The 23,080-nt window shown below is 39.4% G+C and overlaps 1 protein-coding gene across 3 annotated transcripts in view; it reads left to right on the forward strand.

Moving 5' to 3' along the window:
- The window catches only part of ATRNL1 (attractin like 1), a 503,181-nt gene that overhangs the window by 183,547 nt on the left and 296,554 nt on the right, over positions 1-23,080 (forward strand). For all 3 annotated transcript variants that reach the window (XM_083616673.1, XM_083616675.1, XM_083616674.1), the window contains one exon: positions 4,262-4,314. In XM_083616673.1, coding sequence (XP_083472799.1) covers positions 4,262-4,314 — 53 coding nt within the window. The remainder of the gene's footprint in view (positions 1-4,261; positions 4,315-23,080) is intronic.

A 23,080-nucleotide genomic window follows, 5' to 3' on the forward strand; every position in this document is an offset into this window, starting at 1 on the left:
CATCAATTTACGCTGTTTAAATTCACAGTATCTCACTACTTGATTTACCTTAGTTACTACAAGTAAATAATGTTACAATGCTAAATGCAAGTGAGTAGTTAAAAGCCTCAGTCCTTTAACCAACCAAATGGAAAATATGTTGAAAATAAAACAGGGTGTTGGTATAGTGACCACCTTGTATGCATGAAACATGCATCAATTTGTTTTCTTCTGGCCTATATATTGACCTCCCAAGAAGGACTCAGAGAGATATTAAGGAATAACTATTAATAGCCAGTCAACAGAAGGGTAATGAGTTTGACAGACTGAGTATTATTGGAACAAACTAGAGATTTTGTTAATATTTTAAAAATGCTGTTGCATTTGTCCTTGGAAATGTACTTTTTGGTATCATGCCAAAGCAGTAGTAGTATTTCATTAGTGCCATTTAGGACAAATGATCACTGATCTATATGTTTAATTTTCTACCTATAACTAGTCACATTCAAGTTGTGAGCTCAAGGAAACTGGCAGCCCCCATAATGCCTTAAAGTACTAACTGGACAGGGAAGTGGTGATGGAGAGGAAGTGCTGCAGGTCAACAGCACAGTGTGGGAAATTGGTCTTTAAATTTCCTATCCACATGCTTATCCACAGCCCTGAACCTGTACACTTTCACAGCTGGGATTTTTTAGAGCTTTTCTTCTAACTCTGTAACAGAGTGTCAGGGCTAGGTGCTCTGTGGTCTGGACAGTGAGATCAAAATCTAAGTGCTGTAGCAATGTAAGTTAGTGGCCAAGGTCTAGGAGGTGAGTAAAGCTGCATAGCCAGTCCCCAACCTCAACAATACAGCAAGTCTGGCAGAGTTTAATTATTTCGCTCTGGAGCCAATTTCCTACCCATTTGAACAGAAGGGGCCTTCAGCAGAAAGGGGGCCTTCCTATCTTTGGAGGTATTTGATTAGTTTTAATTCTGCTACTGCTACAAATTTATGTTGAATTGGCTCCAGAAATGTGACTTTGGAAGAAATTCTGGCAGTGGTAGAGTTCTATGAAGTGTTGTTCAAGAGCTAGCTACACACACACACACACACACACACACCTTTCTTCTGTCACCTGCACAACCTGAAAATCTGCTCTTGGAGGCTGGTGGACCCTCTAGAACAGCATAGCATGTGGCAAGAGCTTTGCAGCAGAAAGGGGGAATTGCTGAAAATTGGGAACCCTCTTTGCACAAATGGAAATGACTTCTGTTCATGCAACTACACCTTTAGATCCAAGGTTTTGTCTTGTATTTGCAGCTTTTTATTGACGGTATTTTGACAAGAGTATTTTACTGTATTTTATATGCATTTTGTTAGCGTCTTTGAGGACTTTTACAGATTTCCTAAATAAACAAGACAACGTGTAAAAGAGCAGAAATAAACAAATAGATCAGTTAATTGCTTTTGAAAACTCAAAAAACCAGGACTAACTTGACATTTAAAGGATAATGATGATGATACCAGGTGAATATGCCTAGCATATGTACACAGTGAAAGAGTTGTATTCCTGCTCACTTGGGAATGAATGAATGGATGAATGTGATATTGAGAATATATTCTGTGCGCTATATTGTTGCTAGCTACAAATTTTCAAAACCAATTCTTGTCTATCATGGAAGTTCCACAATATAAGCAAGGAAAAGTAGAGAGACTACTAGTTTGTGCTTGTATTCATCTTTTAACAGAGGTGAGGGAGGGTTATCTCTGCCAAAAAAAAAAAAAAAAGGTTTGAGAGATGGTGGTAGATTCTACTATCAAAATATCTATGAAAACAAATATCTGTCATTCATTTTTGCAAACAAAATGTGAGGAATACATCATGTATTATTTGCAGTTGCTAAAGTATTGTAGCTGAAGATAGCAAAATAAAAAATTGGTGCAACTGAAGTTTATTGTTGCAGTGAAAAGTGAGCTATTACCAGCAAACTGATTTTGCTGTATAAAATATGTATACTCTAATCATAAGTGATGGCATTACGAAGTAAAGAAATGTAAAGGAGGATGTATAATGGCTTTAAAGTTCTTAGTCTAGTATAGCCCCACTAATGGGCTCATTTAGGGGTTTCTTGATTCTATAGAAGTCTTCACTTACTATTATGCTGCCTTTTCAAACCTTGAAGATAAACAAATGAGCTGTTTGAGACATATAGAAGACAAAATAGTTAAACATATAACAAAAACCCTGAATAAAGATTCAGGTTGTATTTTAAAAATGTCGCTGATTATATATTTTGTGCTATTACATAAAATCATTCTGTGCTAATCTTTCACATTTTTTTAGAATAAAATGAGTATACTATGTATTTGATTGGGATGTACAGTATTAAGATGAACAACACAGAGGTACATAATGAAAATGGAGATAAATTCACCTTCCCACCTCTATGCATTTCCATATTCTTGGAGACCTAAGTGTGGGATGCTTCTAAAGCTTTGGGATAAGCCAAGGCACCCATACCTGCATCGGCCATGAGGTTGTGCATATGCAAGGCAAGCATGTTTTTGCTTAGCTCTTTCCTGCCCAAAGACACAAACAGATGGGCTTCAGCTTCAGTGGTAACTAAAGGCTCGTCCACGCTTTTTCAGTTGCTTTCCATATTCTTACTCTCTGTTTTGTGCTGTCAATTCCTGATCCACAAGAGGACCTTTCCTCTCATTCCATGACTGCTAAGCTGACTCGGGAGTCTTTAGTGAGGTGCCTTTTTTAAAGTCCATGTATGCTATGTCAGCTGGATCACCTGTATCTATATGCTTCAAAGAACTCTAATAGGATAGTGAGACAGGACTGGCTCTTGCAAAATCTACAGTGGCTCTGCTTCAGCATGGCTTGTTCTTCAGTATGCTTAGTTATTTTATCTTCAACAATACTTTCCATCAGTTTTCCGAGGACAGATGCTAAGATGAAATGTTTTCTTCATTTTTACCTCCTCTTGTCAAAAGACAGAATTTGAGTACTGAAGGTGAATTAAACTGGAAAGTCAGCTTTGTATTAGGAAATACAGTAGTACCTCGGGTTAAGAACTTAATTCGTTCTGGAGGTCTGTTCTTAACTTGAAACTGTTCTTAACCTGAAGCACCACTTTAACTAATGGGGCCTCCTGCTGCCGCTGCACCGCTGCTGCACAATTTCTGTTCTCATCTTGAAGCAAAGTTCTTAACCCGAAGTAATATTTCTGGGTTAGCGGAGTCTGTAACCTGAAGTGTATGTAACCTTTAGCGTATGTAACCCGAGGTACCACTGTACAAGATATTAGATTCTTTCTTACATGAGAGGGATCTTTTAGCCTCTGGTTTTGTTATATACTGCCTGGATGACTATTGTAGTTTTTTATTGTATTTGCTTATATAGCTGTTAAATCATCATTATTAGATGAATGTTGCGAGAACCAGTGTGCTGCAATAGTTAGTGGCAGGAGTCCTCATGTTCAAATCCCCATACAGTAACTGGGTGGGGAGTGGTTGCAACATGGCACAGGGAGCAACATTGGGCAGTTGGCCAACAGTTGGGGGATTCCCCAAGCCGGCCACTTTGGTGGGCAGACTTTCCCACCGGCCAGTGTTTTTGTTTGGGCCCAGTTCACTGGGGAAGGGTTGCTGTGAGTGAGTCCTCAAGGGGAGGGGGGTGAGAAGCAAGGATGTCAACTTAAGCTCCACTCCTTGGAGGAAAGACAGAATATAAATGAATTGTTAACATCCATCTGTCTTGAGAGACAATGGAGTGCACCTACAGGGGTGAAGTCAAACTACTGCATTAGCAGCACCAAAGTGACCTCCCCAAAGCACAAGCCTGGGCAGTGTGTATAGAGGTCCTGGAGCTGCCCAGATGACAAAATAAGACCTCCTCTTAGCCTTATTGATGTGGTCCAAAGGAAAGCACAGCACTACTTTTGGCATCACCTTGTCTGTAGGAATTGCTGGAAGGAGGCAGACAAGGCGCCATCCAATCATCTTAAGGATTCCACTCTAGATTTGTATAGGGTTTACTCTTTAGCCTTTTCTTCTTCTGAAGGTATCTCTCAAGAGTTTTTCTTCTGCTAGATGGACTACCTTGTCAGGTTGATGAGCCCCATCTGCCGCTATAGATGGAGTAAATAATAACAAAAACACACTTTATTTTCTGGGGAAAATTAAATAAATTCTTATGTATGTTTAATTGCCAAAATATTTCATTCATACAAAAAATGTTTAATTAGCTGTGTTATTTGATAATGCTCAGATTATTTCTTTTCTCTTCTGCAGTTGTGACTCTGAAAACAGATACCTTGGTAATCCACTCAGGGGAACATGCTACTGTAAGTATTAGTATAATTCATTGCCCTTTGATGTTGCACATTAAATAATATGCATGTTAACTCCTGACTGAGGTCCATTAGTTATCATTTCATTTGTGATGTGTATTTCATCTAGTAATATATTAGTCAACGGCACCGTGGAGTAATGGATCTGGAAATTAAGTAGACCTGGGTTTAATTCTGTCTTGGGTATAGCTGAGGCTTGGACAAGTGAGTTTCCCTCAGCCTAATCATACTGCAAGATGATTTTGAGGGATAATCTCATGTACGCTATTCTGAATTCCTAGGGAAGGGCAAGAGACACTTGTGAAAAGCAGAATCTTTATCTTAGGGCTTTTCCATACTTACTCTTACTCCACTCTTTCCAGGTACTGTCTGTGTTTTAAAGCTCCGTGTCTGAACACTTGCGGGGGGGGGGGGGGGCTCTGGAGCTTTCCCCATGAAAACACACTCCTTAAAGTTCAAATGGCAATCTGTAGAAAACCCAAATTGATGATTGCTCTGATTGAGCACTAAAGAATAGGTTTTCACAGGGAAAGCTCTGGGGCAAAAACAAAACAAAAAACCACACACACTCAAATGTGGAGCTTTTAAGTGTGGACCTATGCCTGGAAAGAGCAAGGCAAAAGGTAAGTATGGATAACTATGGATTTGTTATTATGATTGCCCTGTGTGTGAAATTAGTATAATTCTCAATGAAAATAGAATAAAAGTGGGAAATAATAACTGGCTCACATCTACCAATGAGGCTAATGCTGACCTGGAGTTTATAAAGGTAGTAAGAGATAACTTTAAATTTCTAGATGTTCTGTATCTTGCTATATTAAATGACAATAGTGCCAGATGTATGTAGCTTTTGTTAATTTTATTTAAGCTTGTTAGATAAAATTCAAAACTTGCACAAAGTTTTAAAAAGAAAACCAAGGCATCAGCCAGCTATTGTGTAAAGTATGCAAATTAAGCAGCGTTAAATAGTTTAGAGAATGTCAATAAGGTCTAAACAGTGATAGCCACAGAATCTGTTTTCTTTCTGTAGATATTCTGGTTTTCTGCAGATTTATTTTGCCCTCTAAAAATAAATGTAGACAAATTTAAGTGATGAACAAGATGTGACACCAACAGAACTGTGGGTTCTGGACACCTACAAGGACGGTCTTATTCATTATTGTTTTCTAGTAGCTCTGTTTCATAAATCTTCTTTGCCTGAGAAAAATTGTGCCATATCCAGATAGCCTTTCACCTCTAAATAACCAGAGCTATTTGTCTTCTATCAGGTTTTAAAATAATGTAAAGATTTGGTAGTGTTGCACTGATACTGTATGCCAGTTGTTAACCTTAACCCAATAGTGTGAATAAATTTCGAATTCTTGCATTAGTTTATATGCCCTCTTGATGCTTCATTAACCAGATCCTTTGTTCTCTTGGTGTTAGTACTCTGGCAGCAAGAAAAGGCATGTTGAGTTTCACTGGGGGGCGGGGGATACCTTAATGGTGGAACCCTTAGGATGGACCTCATTGATTTAATGGGGGCTCTTCGCTCTGCTTTAAAGTGCCTAAGGATGACAGGCTAATTGGTTTGTTTGTTTCTATATCAAGAGTGACTTTTCAATTCACAGTTAATGGTCCAGAATTTTCACTTAATGGTCCAGAATTTCTGCAGTGGAGCATTTAAAAAAGAGGAACCATGAATTCATATATAATTATAATGAAGTTTATCAAGTGCATATGGTCATATATGTGCGTGCACACAATTTTTATTACATGAGGAAACATATTCTATCCAATTGTTCCATGTTGCTCCCTAATGCTAGACTTTGTGGGAAGCTGTTCACATTTGTAGAGATGCAGTCCCCGTCCTATAGAAATAAAAGGACATGCTCCCTTTGATCTTAATGGATTAGTACTGAGGTCATTAATGTGTCTTTGCAGTACATTCAGTGAGCACAGACACCCACAGTTCAGGCGGCAATTGCTGGAGAAAGAGCAAGTACTTAGAGCAGGGGTTGAGCACGCTGACCAACTGAAGCCACCGAGGAGTCTAGTTTGTCAACCATCAGTTGCCCGGAGTGAGGAAATGCATGATACCTTTCTATATAATATGCCGTGATTCAGAAATGACTCTCTAGAAACAGCTGATTTCTAGGACCAGGGGGATTTTAGTCTCTGGTGTTATTAACTCATCTTGAATTGCCTTCAACTCTTTTACTGATCAGTTGCTCTGATGGGTGGTGCAGGGAATTGAAAATTGGTGCCTAATCCATGTAGATACTGGTGTAAGTTCCATGGTGCATGGCAATCAATAAAAGTTCCTTAGCATCAAGAAGAGTATGCTATTAACATCCACTTTAATGCAAAGTGAACATGATGTTAGCCTGCTCATTGAAATTATAGTAGCATCATGCTGGCAGTAAGACCCACACCCACACCCATGTGACTCATGTTGCAATTTAACACAAAATGGGAAATAGTAACATGTATTATAAACTCTCTGAAACCAAATGAAACCCTAAAAGCATTTGTATGAGGGTTTGAGTTAAGGGAGAAGGTTTTACCCCCTGTCTGCACCCATTTTAATTTAATCAAGCATTCCATACATTTCTAAAACTTCTTGTGAGATATTCTAGAGAAACAAAAGGAAGTATTTCTTTGCAGCCACAAGTAATGGTGATGAATGCAAATGCAGACAGCTTTAAAATGTGATTAGTAAAATTCCAAAATTTAATCACCTTTCACTTTCACATTGATTTTAAAAAGTTGAAAGAAACAGAGCTTTGGTGAAAGGTTTTAAAACCACAGTTTTACAATGAATTTCATGGAGGTCAATTGCATTTCATTGGGTGGTCTCTGCCTATTCACATTCACGTGGATAGCTTCTTTGTACAGCCAAATGTTCTGTACTTTCTGGAAAAGCAATCAGAAAAGTCGAACCAATGATCCATCCTTGCCAGCATCACTGACTAGCCATGACTGGATCCAGATATTTGCAAAAATTTATAACTGCACAAAGCAATAATAGCATGCTGTTGGAGACACTGTGTCCCCCTCCATCTGTTTCCTTCAGCTGAACTGTCCAGACATTGAAACAACCCTTTCTCAAAAAAGTCACTCAATGTTTCCTTTAAATTATATTTTGCTATGTCACAAAGATTTATGCTGATCACACGCTACTGTTCTGTCTTAAACTCATGAAAACAGAATTTTGATTTACTGATGAGTAACTGTTGGTCCTTGAAAAAACAAAAACATCCTTATCCCTTAAATAATCTTCTAAATTAAATTACAAATACCAATCAGGTGTTTAGGCGTGAATACTCAAGTGAAATCTTAGGTACATCCTGCTTGAATGCATAAAGCAGTTTTAGAAAGCAATGGAAATTTGTGGTATACATCATGTTGAGCAATTTTGCTTAACTTTTGCCAAATATCTCAGTAGCTTCTAGGACAACAGTTTCATGATCTTCCATATGTGTGAACATGCAGAAGCTTTTTTTGGAGGAACTTCTTCAAAATGTGGGTTATAAATTTTATAGAAAATAAAGCAGATCAATGATAAAATAAAGTAGGAGTTTATTTTGTGGTGTTTTGCACAGGTACCAGATTATTCAGGTTACAAATCCTCATGGGAATGGATGCAGTTTGAGGTGCTTATATAATTTAAAGGAAGAACGGATAGGATAGGAATGCATTTACTGAGAGTTGATTCTCAACTGTTCTAACAACTTCACATAATACTCATGGTTTGTGGAATATTTTTTATTTGGTAAATACTGATACCATAGCAAAGCTATACAACTCTGGAGGAGTTTTCTATTGTACTGATCTCCCAAGATCTTGAGTGTCTTTTTTTCTAAGTAAAGAGACTGGATTGCTCCTACAAATTTTTTTTTTCCTTCCAGTAGCACCTTAAAGACCAACTAAGTTGCTCCTAATGACACATGAAAGGGAGAGAGAGAAATCTATACATGCACAAATGTGTAGATAGAATAGGTGGATAAGTAATTATTATGTGAAAACGTAAGATACTGCAGACATTAGAAGCAATAAATTATTCAGCATTGAAGAAAACTGTAAGTAATTGTTGTTGTTGTTTAGTCGTGTCCGACTCTTTGTGACCCCATGGACCAGAGAACGCCAGGCACTCCTGTCTTCCACTGCCTCCCGCAGTTTGGTCAAACTTATGCTAGTAGCTTCGATAACACTGTCCAACCATCTCATCTTCTGTCGTCCCCTTCTCCTTGTGCCCTCAATCTTTCCCAACATCAGGGTCTTTTCCAGGGAGTCTTCTCTTCTCATGAGGTGGCCAAAGTATTGGAGCCTCAGCTTCAGGATCTGTCCTTCCAGGGAGCACTCAGGGCTGATTTCCTTAAGAATGGATAGGTTTGATCTTCTTGCAGTTGAAGGGAATCTCAATAGTCTCCTCCAGCACCATAATTAGCCTGATGTGTATAAGTAGCAGGTATTGATGTAATCAATGCTTTCCTTCTGGGAGTAATCAAGGGTATGCCGTACCAGCACATTTCCCCCCCACATGTTAAAAATGTGGCACTTACTGTGATGGTAATCATCACTAATATATTACTGCAACAAAATGTTACAGTGTGAAGTACTTCTATTCAGAATTCCAGCTAATCAGCCAGAAGATTTTGTTTTATTGCCTCCAGTTTTCTGGGTTTTCCTCCCACCTCAGACACTTATATGACTGCTGAGCACAATTACTCCTCATTAGGCTATTTTTTGGATCCTCCTCTAGAGTGGTTTTCATAAAGTGTTTACTTCTGCAAACCTTGGGATTCCCTCAAACCTACTGATCCCACACTCATGTGCATGGATGGTGCTGTTTTGGTTGCATAAGAACTGAAACTTCCAGAAAGAATCTGCGATTAGTATATAGAATAATGGAATCTTTTACCAAATGATGTCATTGTCATGCCATGATTTCACAATTAAGAAAGGAAAATGACAAGCTATGAAAACTGAAGCTACTGTTTAAAAATCAGTTTTGGAAGATGTTTTAAGGATAAACTTAGAATCATAGAATCATAGAGTTGGAATAGACCACAAGGGTCATCGAGTCCAACCCCCTGCCAAGCAGGAAACACCATCAGAGCACTCCTGACATATGGTTGTCAAGCCTCTGCTTAAAGACCTCCAAAGAAGGAGACTCCACCACACTCCTTGGCAGCAAATTCCACTGTCGAACAGCTCTTACTGTCAGGAAGTTCTTCCTAATGTTTAGGTGGAATCTTCTTTCTTGTAGTTTGGATCCATTGGTCCGTGTCCGCTTCTCCGGAGCAGCAGAAAACAACCTTTCTCCCTCCTCTATATGACATCCTTTTATATATTTGAACATTTCCCTGATGTTGGGAAAGATTGAGGGCACAAGGAGAAGGGGACGACAGAAGATGAGATGGTTGGACAGTGTTATCGAAGCTACTAGCATGAGTTTGACCAAACTGTGGGAGGCAGTGGAAGACAGGAGTGCCTGGCGTGCTCTGGTCCATGGGGTCACAAAGAGTCGGACACGACTGGGGACTTCCGGGTTAGCGCGATTGGCTAATGGCGGATTCCCTCCGAGCTCCGGAGGGAATCGGCTGCGCAGGAGCTGGGTCTGGCCGCTGCGGCGACGCGGGGACCCTCAGAAATCACAGGCGCTGAAGCCTGTGAACCTGGTGACTCGGCGGGCACCATTTGCGCCCCCCCGACCTGCGAAGGAGCCTTTTTAAAGGCTTCGGAACGGGGGACGGGGTGAGCGGCGCGGTGCTGAGAGTCGACTGCTCCTCCTGCGGAGTGAAGCCGCATGCCATGGTCGGAGAGCGCTGACTTCTTCTTGTGAACAATTGGACTCTAAAAGTAATAACCCGTGAGTAGTACGGAAATTGGACTTGTAAAGGAATTTTTTTTTGTTGAATTTGGCACGATCGGGGAAGGTGCAAACAGGAAGTCCGCCTCCCCGTCTTGTAAATAATTTAAAGCAAGGACTAGTTAACTAAGGTCGAGAGAATTTCTTTTTCTTTATTGGGTAAAAGATATTAATTTCACGATTTGGCAGTATAAGCATAAATAATCTTATCGGAAGATAAGAGCTAATTTTGAGAGCTGAAGTTCCACCCCCCCCCCGGACCCGGGAGTGATCTGTGAGAGAGCCTTTTGAGGAGATATAGAAGAGTTTGACAGCTGTCAAAGTTAGCTGTCAAGAAGGAAAAAGAGAACTTTGTTTCTGCTGTCTCTTCTGGAAATATTTGTTGCAATTTGGTTATATTTTGTTGAAAACAAGGAAGAACTGATACAAACTAACTTGACTTTTGGATTTGAACTGGAAAGAATACTAAGTTACCAAAATCCCTCTAGAGGGGGATTTGGGACATTACAAGAATGGCTGGAGGAGGGAAAATTCAAGCTGGGCTGGACAGAGCTTTTGTTCTCTTGGGAAAGTTACAAGGCCAAATGGATGTTTTTGCTGCAAATGTTGCAACTCTGAACTTAACAGTAAATAATATCATTGAATTTGATAAGGATTTGACTCAGGAAGCCCATGCAGCTGGACAAAAAGAGAAACTTGAGAGTTTTGAGAGTGTGGAGAAGGAGACATATGTTGTTTCTGAAGAAAAGGAAGGAGGAGCTGTAATTTTGCAGATGACAAAGGAGAGCCAGAGGCCGGACATGATGGTTACAAAGGAAAATAAGTACTGGATGATGAAAATCTGGTTTGAATTGGAGATTGAAGAATGAAGAGATCTCCTTATGTGGAGATCTGAAGACCTATGGATTACAAATTTGATCAGGGTGGAGGTTGGAGCTTTTGGGACAATTGGACTTAAAAGGAGTAAGAAACAAGATTTGGGCTCTACTTTTAAGTATGGAGGTCTGGCTGGAAGAAACATGGACTTTATGGGGACAGAGCTTCTCCGAGATCTGGTGTTTAATACTAAAGACTACCAAAAAACCGGCAGAGAGGAATTGAGAGAGAATTAAGAGCCTCGGATGTGAGGTCTCCAGGCTGATAGTAGATTAAAACTGATGGACATCTGCTGGGGATCGAAACTGGGAAAGGGGGTGGTGGGGTTTGGGAATCCAAAGGGTGTATAACTATAATCTGTTTTTTTCATTTTGTTTTGTTATTAGTAAGAAAATTGGGGAATTCGTGGAAGGGAATTTGGGTCGACTTTAGAAAAAGGTTTTAAGAATGAGTACTGATGTATAAATATGGATGTTTATAAGTTAAAATTGGTTTTTTCTTTAAAATGAACTAAATATAAAAAGGTTAAAAATTGGGGATAAGAACTTGTTGAACTAACAATTTGAATTGGAATATAAGAAGGGGAGGTGTGGGGAAGTCAGGGAAATATGTCATTGAAAATACGGATTGTAAATTTTATGTGTTTTTTAATTTTTTTCTTTCTTTTTTTTGATTTTTTTACTAAGATGGAAAATTTTAATAAACATTTATTAAAAAAAAAGAGTCGGACACGACTAAACAACAACAACAACAATGGAAGTTAGGATTGTATTCTAGGCACTCATTGGACTAAACAACTCTATATAAAGCAAGGTCGAAATACTGATAAATGTGTAGTAAGAAAATACAGATGGTACAAATTGCTGGATGTTTTGGTTTACTCTTTGATCTCTATATGTGCACACTAAATATCTGGTATTTGTATACATAAAATGTTTTATACATTCATATTACATATCCCAAGCCATTTTGATTTAGGCCAACATTATATTTAGTGACTAGTGAACAAATTGATTTGGCACATAAGTGTGAATTCTGACTGGATTCAAATGATAATTTTATGAGCCAAGACAGGCTGCAAATGCAGTATTTTGTCACAGTGTATTTATTCTTCTTTTGTTTTAGTAACTGCCAAATTTATAGATGTTGATGGATCCTAGATCATAAAAGAAGCATCCAAATTTTTGGATTAGTATTTCATATATCAGCATCTGCAATGCATGTGGTTTCAGAATCTGTGCTCCTGGGTATGAGTGAATAAGTTGTAGAAACAGATGGTTTTTAACTGATAGGCAAAATTGGTTGGCTCTGGTGCCACCATTGTGGTTTTAACAAATCATATTTCAGCTAAATGGTGAGAGCACAACATCATTGATAATTATATTTCTCGGAAAAAAAGATGTTTGAGTTAACAATTGTTTAGTGAGCCAAGTAAAAACTGGACCACTAGTGTTTGGGAAACAGAAAAGATGGGCTAATATTTTGTGAACTTGACTCGTGTAGAGGCTGAACACTTTCTCTATAACTATGGAACATATAACCAAATGAACAGATGGCAATTTCCAAGCAGCGTCGATAACATTCTCTTCAGATATATTTCTTGCCTTCCCTGAATGTGAGAGCTGTTGAGCTACAAAGAACGATGCTTTATCACAGGAACTGACATTTTTGATTTGAAGATATAGTCCTCGTTCAAACGCCGACCTGCATTCAGTTCAGACTGTGACCCCTTTATATATACCATTAAACCCCCTCCTATTCTTTCATACATTTTTATAGGCCCTGAACGAATTTAAATATTTCTCAGGAATAGCTGTGATCATATAGCCCAGATAACCCTCAATATCCTGATGTGGTCTGGACTGACGAACTGCCCCTGACTCTGCCCATCTGGGATGGATAAAAATGTTTATAAAAGGCTTGTCTTGATGCCTGAAGTCTTGCACTTAGTAACTGCTCAGCTTGACTAGCTGGGTGTGCTGTATGTGCCAGGTATCACATAGTGACTTCAGTAACTGCCTATATGAAAGGGCAGTGGAGGAGAGTGATTGGGATTAACAAATGAGAACTCTGATTCAAGTGTGGAAATATTCATGGGCACCCCCAAACCAAGCTGTGGAGAACAACATTCCTAATTATGTAACTAGATTATTTGTATGTATATATCTATATAGTAATTAAATTCGTTTTCCTCCACTGTGAAAGGTATTAAAATGAGTAAACCTTGTTGTACAAAGATACTTCTTATACTTAAGAGAATGCATTCTGCTCCTTTCAAATATACATTTTCACACATATAATTTCTAAGTAATCATGTGAATTTAATGCCACATTTTTGAATGTAAAAAAGTATTTAATTTTTTACTTTAAACATTAGTTAGTAAAGAATAGTAGAAAGTGTTATCCAGCACTAGGTGGCAGCCTTACTATACTTAAATAGCTTGTTATATTCAGAATGTTTTGTGGACATTAGTTTATATTCTAAAATAATGTGAGTATGCATTAGCAGGAATTGATTATAATCAATGAAGTTGAAATTTCCAATCAAGATCTTAAAAAAATGGCAGGTTTCAAAGGCAAAAAAACCCTACCACAAATAATTTCGGTGAAGTGTAAGATACGGCCTAGCAATTTGATTTTCTGCTACTGGCTTTTTATTGCTAGTTTTCTTTTGGGACACCATTTGTTTAAACTAAATACCTACTGTAATTGTAAAGCTGTCATGCTTGACTTGGAGTAATGAGTTTCAGCAATTATATCTGACACTAATTGACTTTGCAGATTGAGGCTATTTTTATTACTGTTAAATGTAGTAGTGATGATCACCACAAACTGTCATTGTACTTTCAATATTTGGTAATCTAGGAATAAAAGCTGTCTAAAAATCTCCGTAGTATTTAAGGATGGCTAGTGGAACAAATTGCATCTTGAATTAGAGTAGCAATATAATATGTAGGAAATAATAGATTTAGCAGATGGTTTATCCACAAAATGTGATATAACATAATGATGGTGTTAGACAAAAATAAGCATAGCCTTATTTAGAAATTTTTGTTCTGCAGTTTTTTCTAGTTTGCAGTTTTTTACTTCGGGGTGTCCTTAGGCTGTCATCTTGCCAGGAATGATGTGTATAGTATCAGTTTCTCACTGGAGATTCTGATACATAGTCCCATTCCCTGCTGGGAAAAGATACTTCTCCGGGGCTCTGCTGCAGCTTTTGGGCCTTGAGGCAAGGGAGATCATAACAGAGACAGGTATTTTGTGAATATTCGGTTTGAACTCTCACAAAGGCTTTACGAGAAGCACTTTGATCTGACCCCAAAGAATGCTTCTTAAATTCTTCAGCAACAGCCAAACCCATTTATCATTTCTACATCCCTGTTGTACTGACTCTAACAAACAACAACAACAACAACAACAACAACAACAACAACAACTACTACTACTACTACTAAGACTACTACTGTTTTATTTCCCTCCAAGGTACCCTTCAGAATTTATATTAATGTATTTCCAAGATCTTCCCAGTGTAATTTCCCACATTCTGAATATCAATTTGTCCTTCCATTCCCCACCACAAACCAAAGCAATTTTCCTATAAATATTCATTTCTACCATATTTATTTCAAACCCAGTTTTCATGCTCTGTTCATGTTGCTTTGTTTCACACTTTTGCATACATGAATATAATAGTAGAGCTAAATTAGGGTTGTTGTTGTTGTTGTTAAATTTATTACCTGTCCTTCATCCTAAGGTCCCAGGTGGTTGACAACATTAAAACACGATATTTAAACCAACTTACAATTACAGAAATAAGGAGGATCCTAAGAATATACATCTGTGTCAAAAGCCAGGGCAAAGAGGTGTACCTTCAGCAATCACGGGAAGCTACAAATCATTTTCTACCGAGGCTATTCCTCATGGCTCTGTTGTTGTTGTTGATGATGTCGTCATTATTAATTTGTTTTATATATCGCCCTTCATCTGCAGATAGATCCCAGAGTGGTGTATATTAAAAACATAAAATTCAAAATTACCTCCCTTTTTCTCTGCAAGGTAGAAACAGACTTTAGTCTGTTGTGAACAGAGGACAGATGTATTGTAATAAAATAATTGCTGGAAGCTTGTCCAGCAATATTTTTTGTCCAACTCCCCCATTGTAAAATAAAACAAGGTATTTTTTTAATGCGAAGAACTGTGGGGAAGAAGAAAAAATATGCTTTGTTAAGATGAAATATTTATGAGCCTGATGTGGGGCAATAGCAATAAGAGGGCCCTTCAGTAGGAAATCCATATGAAAAATGTAATAGTTGAAAGGACAAGTGCACCAAAGATATGGCAATGAACTTCGGCAATGCTCTGTGATGTACTGCATCTACATTGTACAAATACTCGTAACAGGTAATAAAGGTTAAAAACAGGTATCAAGTTCTGTCCAGCATCAAGCCCAGCATGGAAGTCAGTGGGTAGAGTAGCTTTTATTTTACCCCAGATATTTTCCTGTTGCAGATATCCGTTGTAAAAAGTATTTGACCCTGATTTTGTGAACATTGTGTATGGTTCTAGGTACAGATTGGAAATCTTGCTGGTGTGCTATCCTTAGCTGATCCGGCAAGCATTATATCGGATATCGTCCTGGTTTGAACATAACAATAAGCCATGGTTGTTTTTGACTATGACTTGTTAAATAAGCCAAGATTTGGCTCACTCATGTTCAAACAAACTGTATCTCTTTGCATTGCCCAAGAAGTGACAAAGCATCACTGAATCAACAGTTCTCTTACTATTAGCTAGCTGCAGTAATGGGGCAAGAAACACAAATGCTCTCCTCCTTGAAGATTCAAATAACCCTAAAGCATATCTCCCTTCCTAGACTGACCCCAAGAAGGCTTCCTAGACCTCTTTGTTAATGCATCTGTTTCAATCCCTTCCTACTGTGGCTGTTCTTTCAATAAAAACATTTTTTTCAGTGCTATAACTTGAGCAAGCAAAGAACAGGTGTTAGTATTAACTTAGGTTATAAAAGGAAGTCGGTAAATTGTTGCAGAAGCAAAGATTAATGGGAAGTGAGGGAGTAGTGGCAACTACTGGAGTATTTGGGGTTAAACTGTGTAATTGCATCTGTTGAACTGTTGGTATAACTTGCTAAGGGCAAACATGCTTTTAAAATACAAGCCTTTTGTATAAGGATAAAAGAATCCCTCTTACCCATACAAGGAACTGAGTTTGAGAGAGTGAGTTTGTCAGTGGAGAGGTGGGTGGGAAATGTGGATTGTTGCCAAGCGGAATAGCAGAAAGGGAGAGGACTGCAAAAACATAAGTGAAATCCTCTTAGTCATACCAGTGGTTTCATTTTTAGGCAACTCTAAAGCTAGAATTTCAGGGGACGCGGGTGGCGCTGTGGGTAAAACCTCAGCGCCTAGGGCTTGCCGATCGCATGGTTGGCGGTTCGAATCCCCGCGGCGGGGTGAGCTCCCGTCTTTCGGTCCCAGCTCCTGCCCACCTAGCAGTTTGAAAGTACCCTTAAGTGCAAGTAGATAAATAGGTACCGCTTTACAGCGGGAAGGTAAACGGCATTTCCGTGTGCTGCGCTGGTGCTGGCTCGCCAGAGCAGCTTCGTCACGCTGGCCACGTGACCCGGAAGTGTCTCCGGACAGCGCTGGCCCCCGGCCTCTTAAGTGAGATGGGCGCACAACCCTAGAGTCGGACACAACTGGCCCAGTAACATCTGGATACAAAATAAAGCAGGTTAACGATGAGAATCCCATATACCATGGATGACATTAAAATAGTTTACACCACTTGTTCAAAGCAACTTCACTTTTAGTCCAGCCTGTTATAGACCTAAGCACTTAAGAAAAATAAGTTATGCCAATTTGAAATAGCTTTGGCAGCGGTATTATAATAAACAATTCTGGCATGTTTTGTTTGCAGATGTATTCTGTATGGTTGCTAACAGCACTATCATGAAAGTCACACTTCTGGAAACATAAATGGATCTGACTAGTTTGTATTCAAATAACTCTTAGCAAAAATAAAAGACAACATCTGTACAGCGTACAGCTTGCAAAAGAAATATATATATACAATAGTTTGATAATGACATGCATTGTTTAAAATTAGAAAGTCTCCTAAAAAGATTTTTTAAAATGGATGAAACACATGTTACAATGTTGTTCTCATTAAACAAGTGAGCAAAAATACCACAAATATATTTTATAATACTGGTCCTTTAGAAGCTTTCCTTTGTCTGATGAATGCAATCTATACAATTCACAATTGTATTCTGTGACCTTGGGGCTGATGGAGGTTGGTGTCCAGAAGCATGTGAGAGGGCCACAGGATTCCTATCCCTCCTCTGAGTCTTAATTCTGTATGTTACTGTGCATAAATACTTTAATGACAATGCAATTTGTTAAGGAAAGGGAAGCTCTTCACAAAACAGATTAAATGTGTGGATGTGTTGACCTTCTCTCCATATTGTGCATCAAGACTTTACGTGCCATTTAAACAACCTGCACCCTTATGCTGAAATTGCTCATTCAGTGTGGTACTTGGTTCTTTGCAAAGTTGAGTACTGCTAACCACACTTTTGAAAAATAGTCACTTTCGATTTAAGCAACTGCTGTAGTGGCTCACTAAGCAGGTGGAGGCTGGAGGCAGTGGTGTCCTCTCACTGGTGATCTGCTGCTTCTTGGAACAGGGATGGGATGAGGTGGCAGCAAGGTCAGAGGAGCTCTGGCTTGGTAATAGTGAGCAAGTGGCACCTGGAGAGCTGCTACCAACAGAGAGTTCCACTGCCTTGCCCTTGCTTTGCCTTGTCCCACCCAGTCTCAGTTAAATGCAGTGGCTGCTGACACCAGCAAAATGCCACCCCCCCAAAAAAACTAACCACTGATAGTATGCAGACTAATCATGCTTTATGGAAGCTGAGTCTCCTTAGCGCTGACAGGTAGTTCAGTGAAAAGTACAATGCAGTTCCTACCTCGGACTGCCTTTAGTTGTAGGCAGACAGCTTAGAAATAGGTCTTCTCAGCAAATAGTCTCCCTGCAGAAATTCAGCATAGATCAGTGCCTGCCTGCCAGCCACCCCACCCCAACTGCGTTACAAATACAGGGCTACTTATACTCTAATTTGTGCTGAGTCACTGGCAGCTCCTTCTGACTGATACCTCACATGAGCTCATCTAGGCGCAGACAATAACCCTTAATTAGTCATGATCAGTGCATGCGATACTCACTGGTTCACAGTACTGGCATCTCCCTGCCCAGAGATGCTCATCTGCATGGGGAGCCGCTGCATGAACAAAGTCCCACCAGAGTCTGGCCACCACCTACTGGGACTGGCTGAAGCACACGAGTCCTGCTCCCCGAGGAGCATGAGAGTAGGAAGCGCAGTTTGTGATGCGCTTACCTCACCATGCACTGTGCTCTGCTGCTGGCCCAGGGCACCCTGGTCACCATGCTGATAGCGCTTGTGATGGCTGGGGTAGAGCGGGCATAGAAGCCGCCAATGAGTACTGGCAACTTTTTTTTTCTAGAAAAAAGGAACTGGCTATGACCTGCTTTTTCTTTGCAAGCAAGCATAAACTAACATATTCCTAGGAGTTGGAGATACTAGCTCTGGTGCAAATGGACAGCTCAGGCTCAGCCCAGCTCACCCAAAGGAGTTCCCATTTGCTTGCCCATTCTAAAGAAACATCTTACTTGCCATGCTGAAGTCATTCCTTTCTCTCTTCTTTATAATAGTTGCCCAGGAGACATGTCACTTGTGGGATCAGTACCATAGCATGCATAGTCATGCCTTGCACTTGCTGTGTCACTGATCCTTGCCTCGCTTCTGTACTATACAGATTTGAGCATTAAAGTTCTTGGCAGAGAATATAGTCTGAGTCCTTCATCCAGATTGAGAGGCAGAACACTGAAGAGGTTAAAAAAAATGCACTAGTTGAATGCCTCCCACATCAAGTATACTGCTCCAATCAGGCTATTGTAGTTGATTAGAAGAGCCATATATACCAAATTCCACTTGTTGAATGGAAAAAGTGACTTTCGTGTGTTGGCAGTAGTTGGATTAATAGTTTACTGCATTAACATTGCCTCTCTGGAGGTTTAGGTTTTCCCTCAGTATGTTGTTTTCCTGAGCATTCATGGGCTACAGCCAAACATTTTAAGAGGCCAAATGTTAAGGCATATCTTATATGGATTTGACTAGAACAATGTCCGTATTCCCTACAGGATACAAAAACAAAATACTCGTTAACCTGCACTAGAGTCATTTACGCTCACTAGAAAGTGAATTGCTCCTTAATTGAGCAGCTTTACTGAAATTAAATGGTTGCTTACACGTTTTTCTTAGACTTTTATTTCCTTACTTAAATAGTGGTTTTTCTTTAGTTCTTGAGATATAGTTTTACAGTGCTCATTGCAGACATGTGGAGCTGATTCGGACAACTCTTGCTTATCCAGATGAATGCTCCAGTTTTGAAGTACTTCTGTGCATGTGTTAACTTTTCTTCAGAGAAATAACCACTAATGTCTCTTCTATTTGTAGCAAAATGTTCAAATTATTTATATGCACTGCTTGCTTGAGAATGGTCCTGACCTTTTGTAGACCTTAATGAGTCCATAGTGGGTATAAAAAAATTCTGCTCTGACTTAGTGCAGTATTTATACTGAGTGTGAAGTCATGTAATTGACTATACAAGATGTGATAGAAAAGAAAATATGCATACACACGCATGCTTCGCAAATGGTGTCGTAGACTGGCTGGAGGCAGAGGAGTGGTGGGAGGCACTAACTGGGGAACTCCTAAGGGAAGAAGGCTCAGAGTCAGGGGATTGATGGTGGGATGACAATGAGTGATCAGAGGAAGATAAGGGGCACACATAAACATAATAATTCAGCAAAAATGTTTTTTTCAAAATTGATACCCGGTAAATTAGCAATTATTTAAAATATCACTAGAAATTAAAATATTAATACAATAAAAGTCAATGTATACTTCAACTTCTGCTCCTCATTAAACTTTGTCTCATACTTAAGAAGGAAATCTGTATTGAATGTGAGACATTTAACAGCTAGCTCTAAGAAAATCCATTATAATTAACACTGTGGGGTTTTGTTTTTTGTTTTTTTATTACTACTATTGAAAAACATACTGTGAATTACACATGTATAAGAACGAAAAGATTTGAAAGTAAAGATGAATCTGGATAATTTGACTCAAGTACTACATTAAGTATATATTTCAAGCTGCAGAACAATATAATACTTACAGATCTGTAGCCAAAAGAGAAGTGTCTTATCTACAATTTTTTCACCATGCACATTGGCACATTGGCATTATGAATTTTTTTTGCATTTACATATGATTACATTGTATAAACCATATGCTGTTCAAATATGGGAGGACCTCTGAAATGTTTGCATTTCAAGCACTTGAATACCCCAAGATCCACCTGTCAATAAAACCATTGGTACTTCCCCTCCCTTTCTCCCCTCCCTCCCTGAGTCAAGATGTCATTCCACCACTAATGTGCTGTTCTATTCACAAGAACCCCCTTTATATTAATCGGGATAAAGTGCTGATATATGTTATCTGTTGCCATGGTTGTGCTTTCTTTTTTATTCCCTTTATGTAATTAGGTTGACCACTTGGGGGACAAATAAATTAAGTCACAAAGCATGCTAGAAAATTAGCTGTATGTTGTTCTTTGCTGGAATTCTGTTGTCTTGACCACAGGTAATGTGGCTCAGGGCTCATCCACAATTCCACTTGTGCATACAGTGGTACCTTGGGTTACATATGCTTCAGGTTACATACGATTGAGGTTACAGACTCCACTAACCCAGAAATAGTACCTCGGGTTAAGAACTTTGCTTCAGGATGAGAACAGAAATTGTGTGGCGGCAGCGGGAAGCCCCATTAGCTAAAGTGGTACCTCAGGTTAAGAACAGTTTCAGGTTAACTTCCGGGTTAGCGCCATCGGCAATGGCGGCGTTCCTCTGACAGGGAGGAACCCGCTCCGTGGAATTCGGGTCGTGCCGCCGCGGCGAAGGCAGAGACCCTTTAAAAATCCCAGGCGGAGGAAGCCTGGGAACGTGGGATTCGGCTGACACCAGGAGCGCCCCCTACCCACAGGGAAACCCCTTTTCGGGGGTTCCGAAGTGACGTGGGGTGAGCGGCGCGGTGTTTTGAATCGACCGCTATTTTTACGGAGTGAAGCCGCGTAGCCGGAGAGCGCTGACTTTTTTCTTGTGGACAATTGGATTTCTAACAACAACCCGTGAGTAAACGGAAATTGGATTTCTAAAGTATTTAAAGTTTTTTTTTTTTTAAATTGGCACCGATCGGGGAAGGTCTAAACAGGAAGTCCGCCTCCCCTTTCTGTATATAAACTGAAGCAAAGAACCTGTTAACTAAGGTTGTGGAGATTTTTATGTAAAGGACTTAAATTCCACTGATTGAAATTACCATCAATATTTTCTGTGGAAGCAGGGGAGCCTGCAGGAGAAGGCTAATTTGGGAATTGAAGTGCCACTTCCCCAAACCCGGGAGTGGTCTGTGAGATCCCGCTGACGGTGAATAGATAAATTTGACAGCTGTCAAGTTAGCTGTCAAGATATAAAAGAAGGACTTTGTTTCTACTGTTCGCTTTTGCTACAATTTACTGTTCGTCTTTGTTACAATCTTACGTCTAAAAGGAAGGAAGGATCTGTTACAATTTAACGTATGGGACCTTTGGGCCCGTGCTGGAAGGAGTGAAAAGAAACCAGAATCCCTCTAGAGGGAGCTTTGGGATATTGTCGTAAGGATGCAGCTGGGAAATTATTTTTAAAGATAAAAACCCTGAGAAACTAGTTTTTGACCTTGGACTGTGTAAGGATGGCAGTCGGGAAGAAAATTCAATGTGAGCTGAACAGGACATTTTATCTTTTGGGGAAACTGCAAGTCCAGATAAATGTTATGGCTACGAACGTAGTAACTTTGGAAACAAAAATGGGTACTGGAGAAGCTGACAAGAACTCGGCACAGGAACCTCTGCCAACTGAACAGACGGGAAAATTTGAGAAGGAGAACCTTGTTGTGAGTAAAGTGATGAAAGGGGGGGGGAGCGTAACCCTACAGAGGCAAATGGTGGATTACAACTTGAGGCCCAACATGATGGCAACTGAGAGAAGCAAATTTTTGGAGATGGAAGCCTGGCTCGGTTTAGAAAATGAAAGATGGAGAGATCATCCTATGTGGAGATCAAATGACCTTTGGGATATAAAGCTGAGCCAGGTGGAGGTTGAAGCGTTGGGGACCTTTGGATTTCAAAAATGTGTGAAACAAGATTTGGAATATTTTACAGGCCCTATCCTTAACTATGGAAGTTTGGTAGGAAAGAACATGATTACCGTTGGGTTGGAGCTCCCCCGAGATTTGGTGCTCAACATCAAAGACTATCAAAAAGATCGGCAGAGGGGACACGAAAGAGACTTAAGAGCCTCGGATTTAAGATCTCCGGGTTGATGGTTTTCTGAGATTTATGGAACTATTGCTAGGGGCCGAAACCGGGGAGGGGATCTGGTAGATGAAAAATGGGGAATTTAAAGTGTATACAATATAATTTGTTTTGTTTTTCTTTTAAAGAGAGAGGGGAAATCGTGGAATTGAATCTTCCTTTGACCCTAGGGGAAATGTTTTAAGAATAAGTACAGATATATAAGTTTTAATGAGAAATAAGATTAAATAAAGTAAAAGGGATGGTTATTTGGTGAAAGAAAGAAGGGAAAATTACAGCATATTAAGATAAGATATAAGGATAAAATCAAGATGAAGAACTTGTTGAAATAATTATATGAATTGGAATATAAAGAGGGGAATTATAGTGTGTTAAGATAAATTAGTAGGATAAAAACAAAGTTGGAAGGATTTGCTGAAATACCCAAATTGAATTAGAATACAAAAATGGGAGGTGTGAGGAAGTCAAGGATATAAGTGATTATATGCAAGTGAGTTTAAGGTTGGATTTGATTTTGATT

The sequence above is a fragment of the Podarcis filfolensis genome (genome assembly GCF_964270895.1).
Source record: "Podarcis filfolensis genome assembly, chromosome: 5".
Classification (NCBI taxonomy): Eukaryota; Metazoa; Chordata; class Lepidosauria; order Squamata; family Lacertidae; genus Podarcis; species Podarcis filfolensis.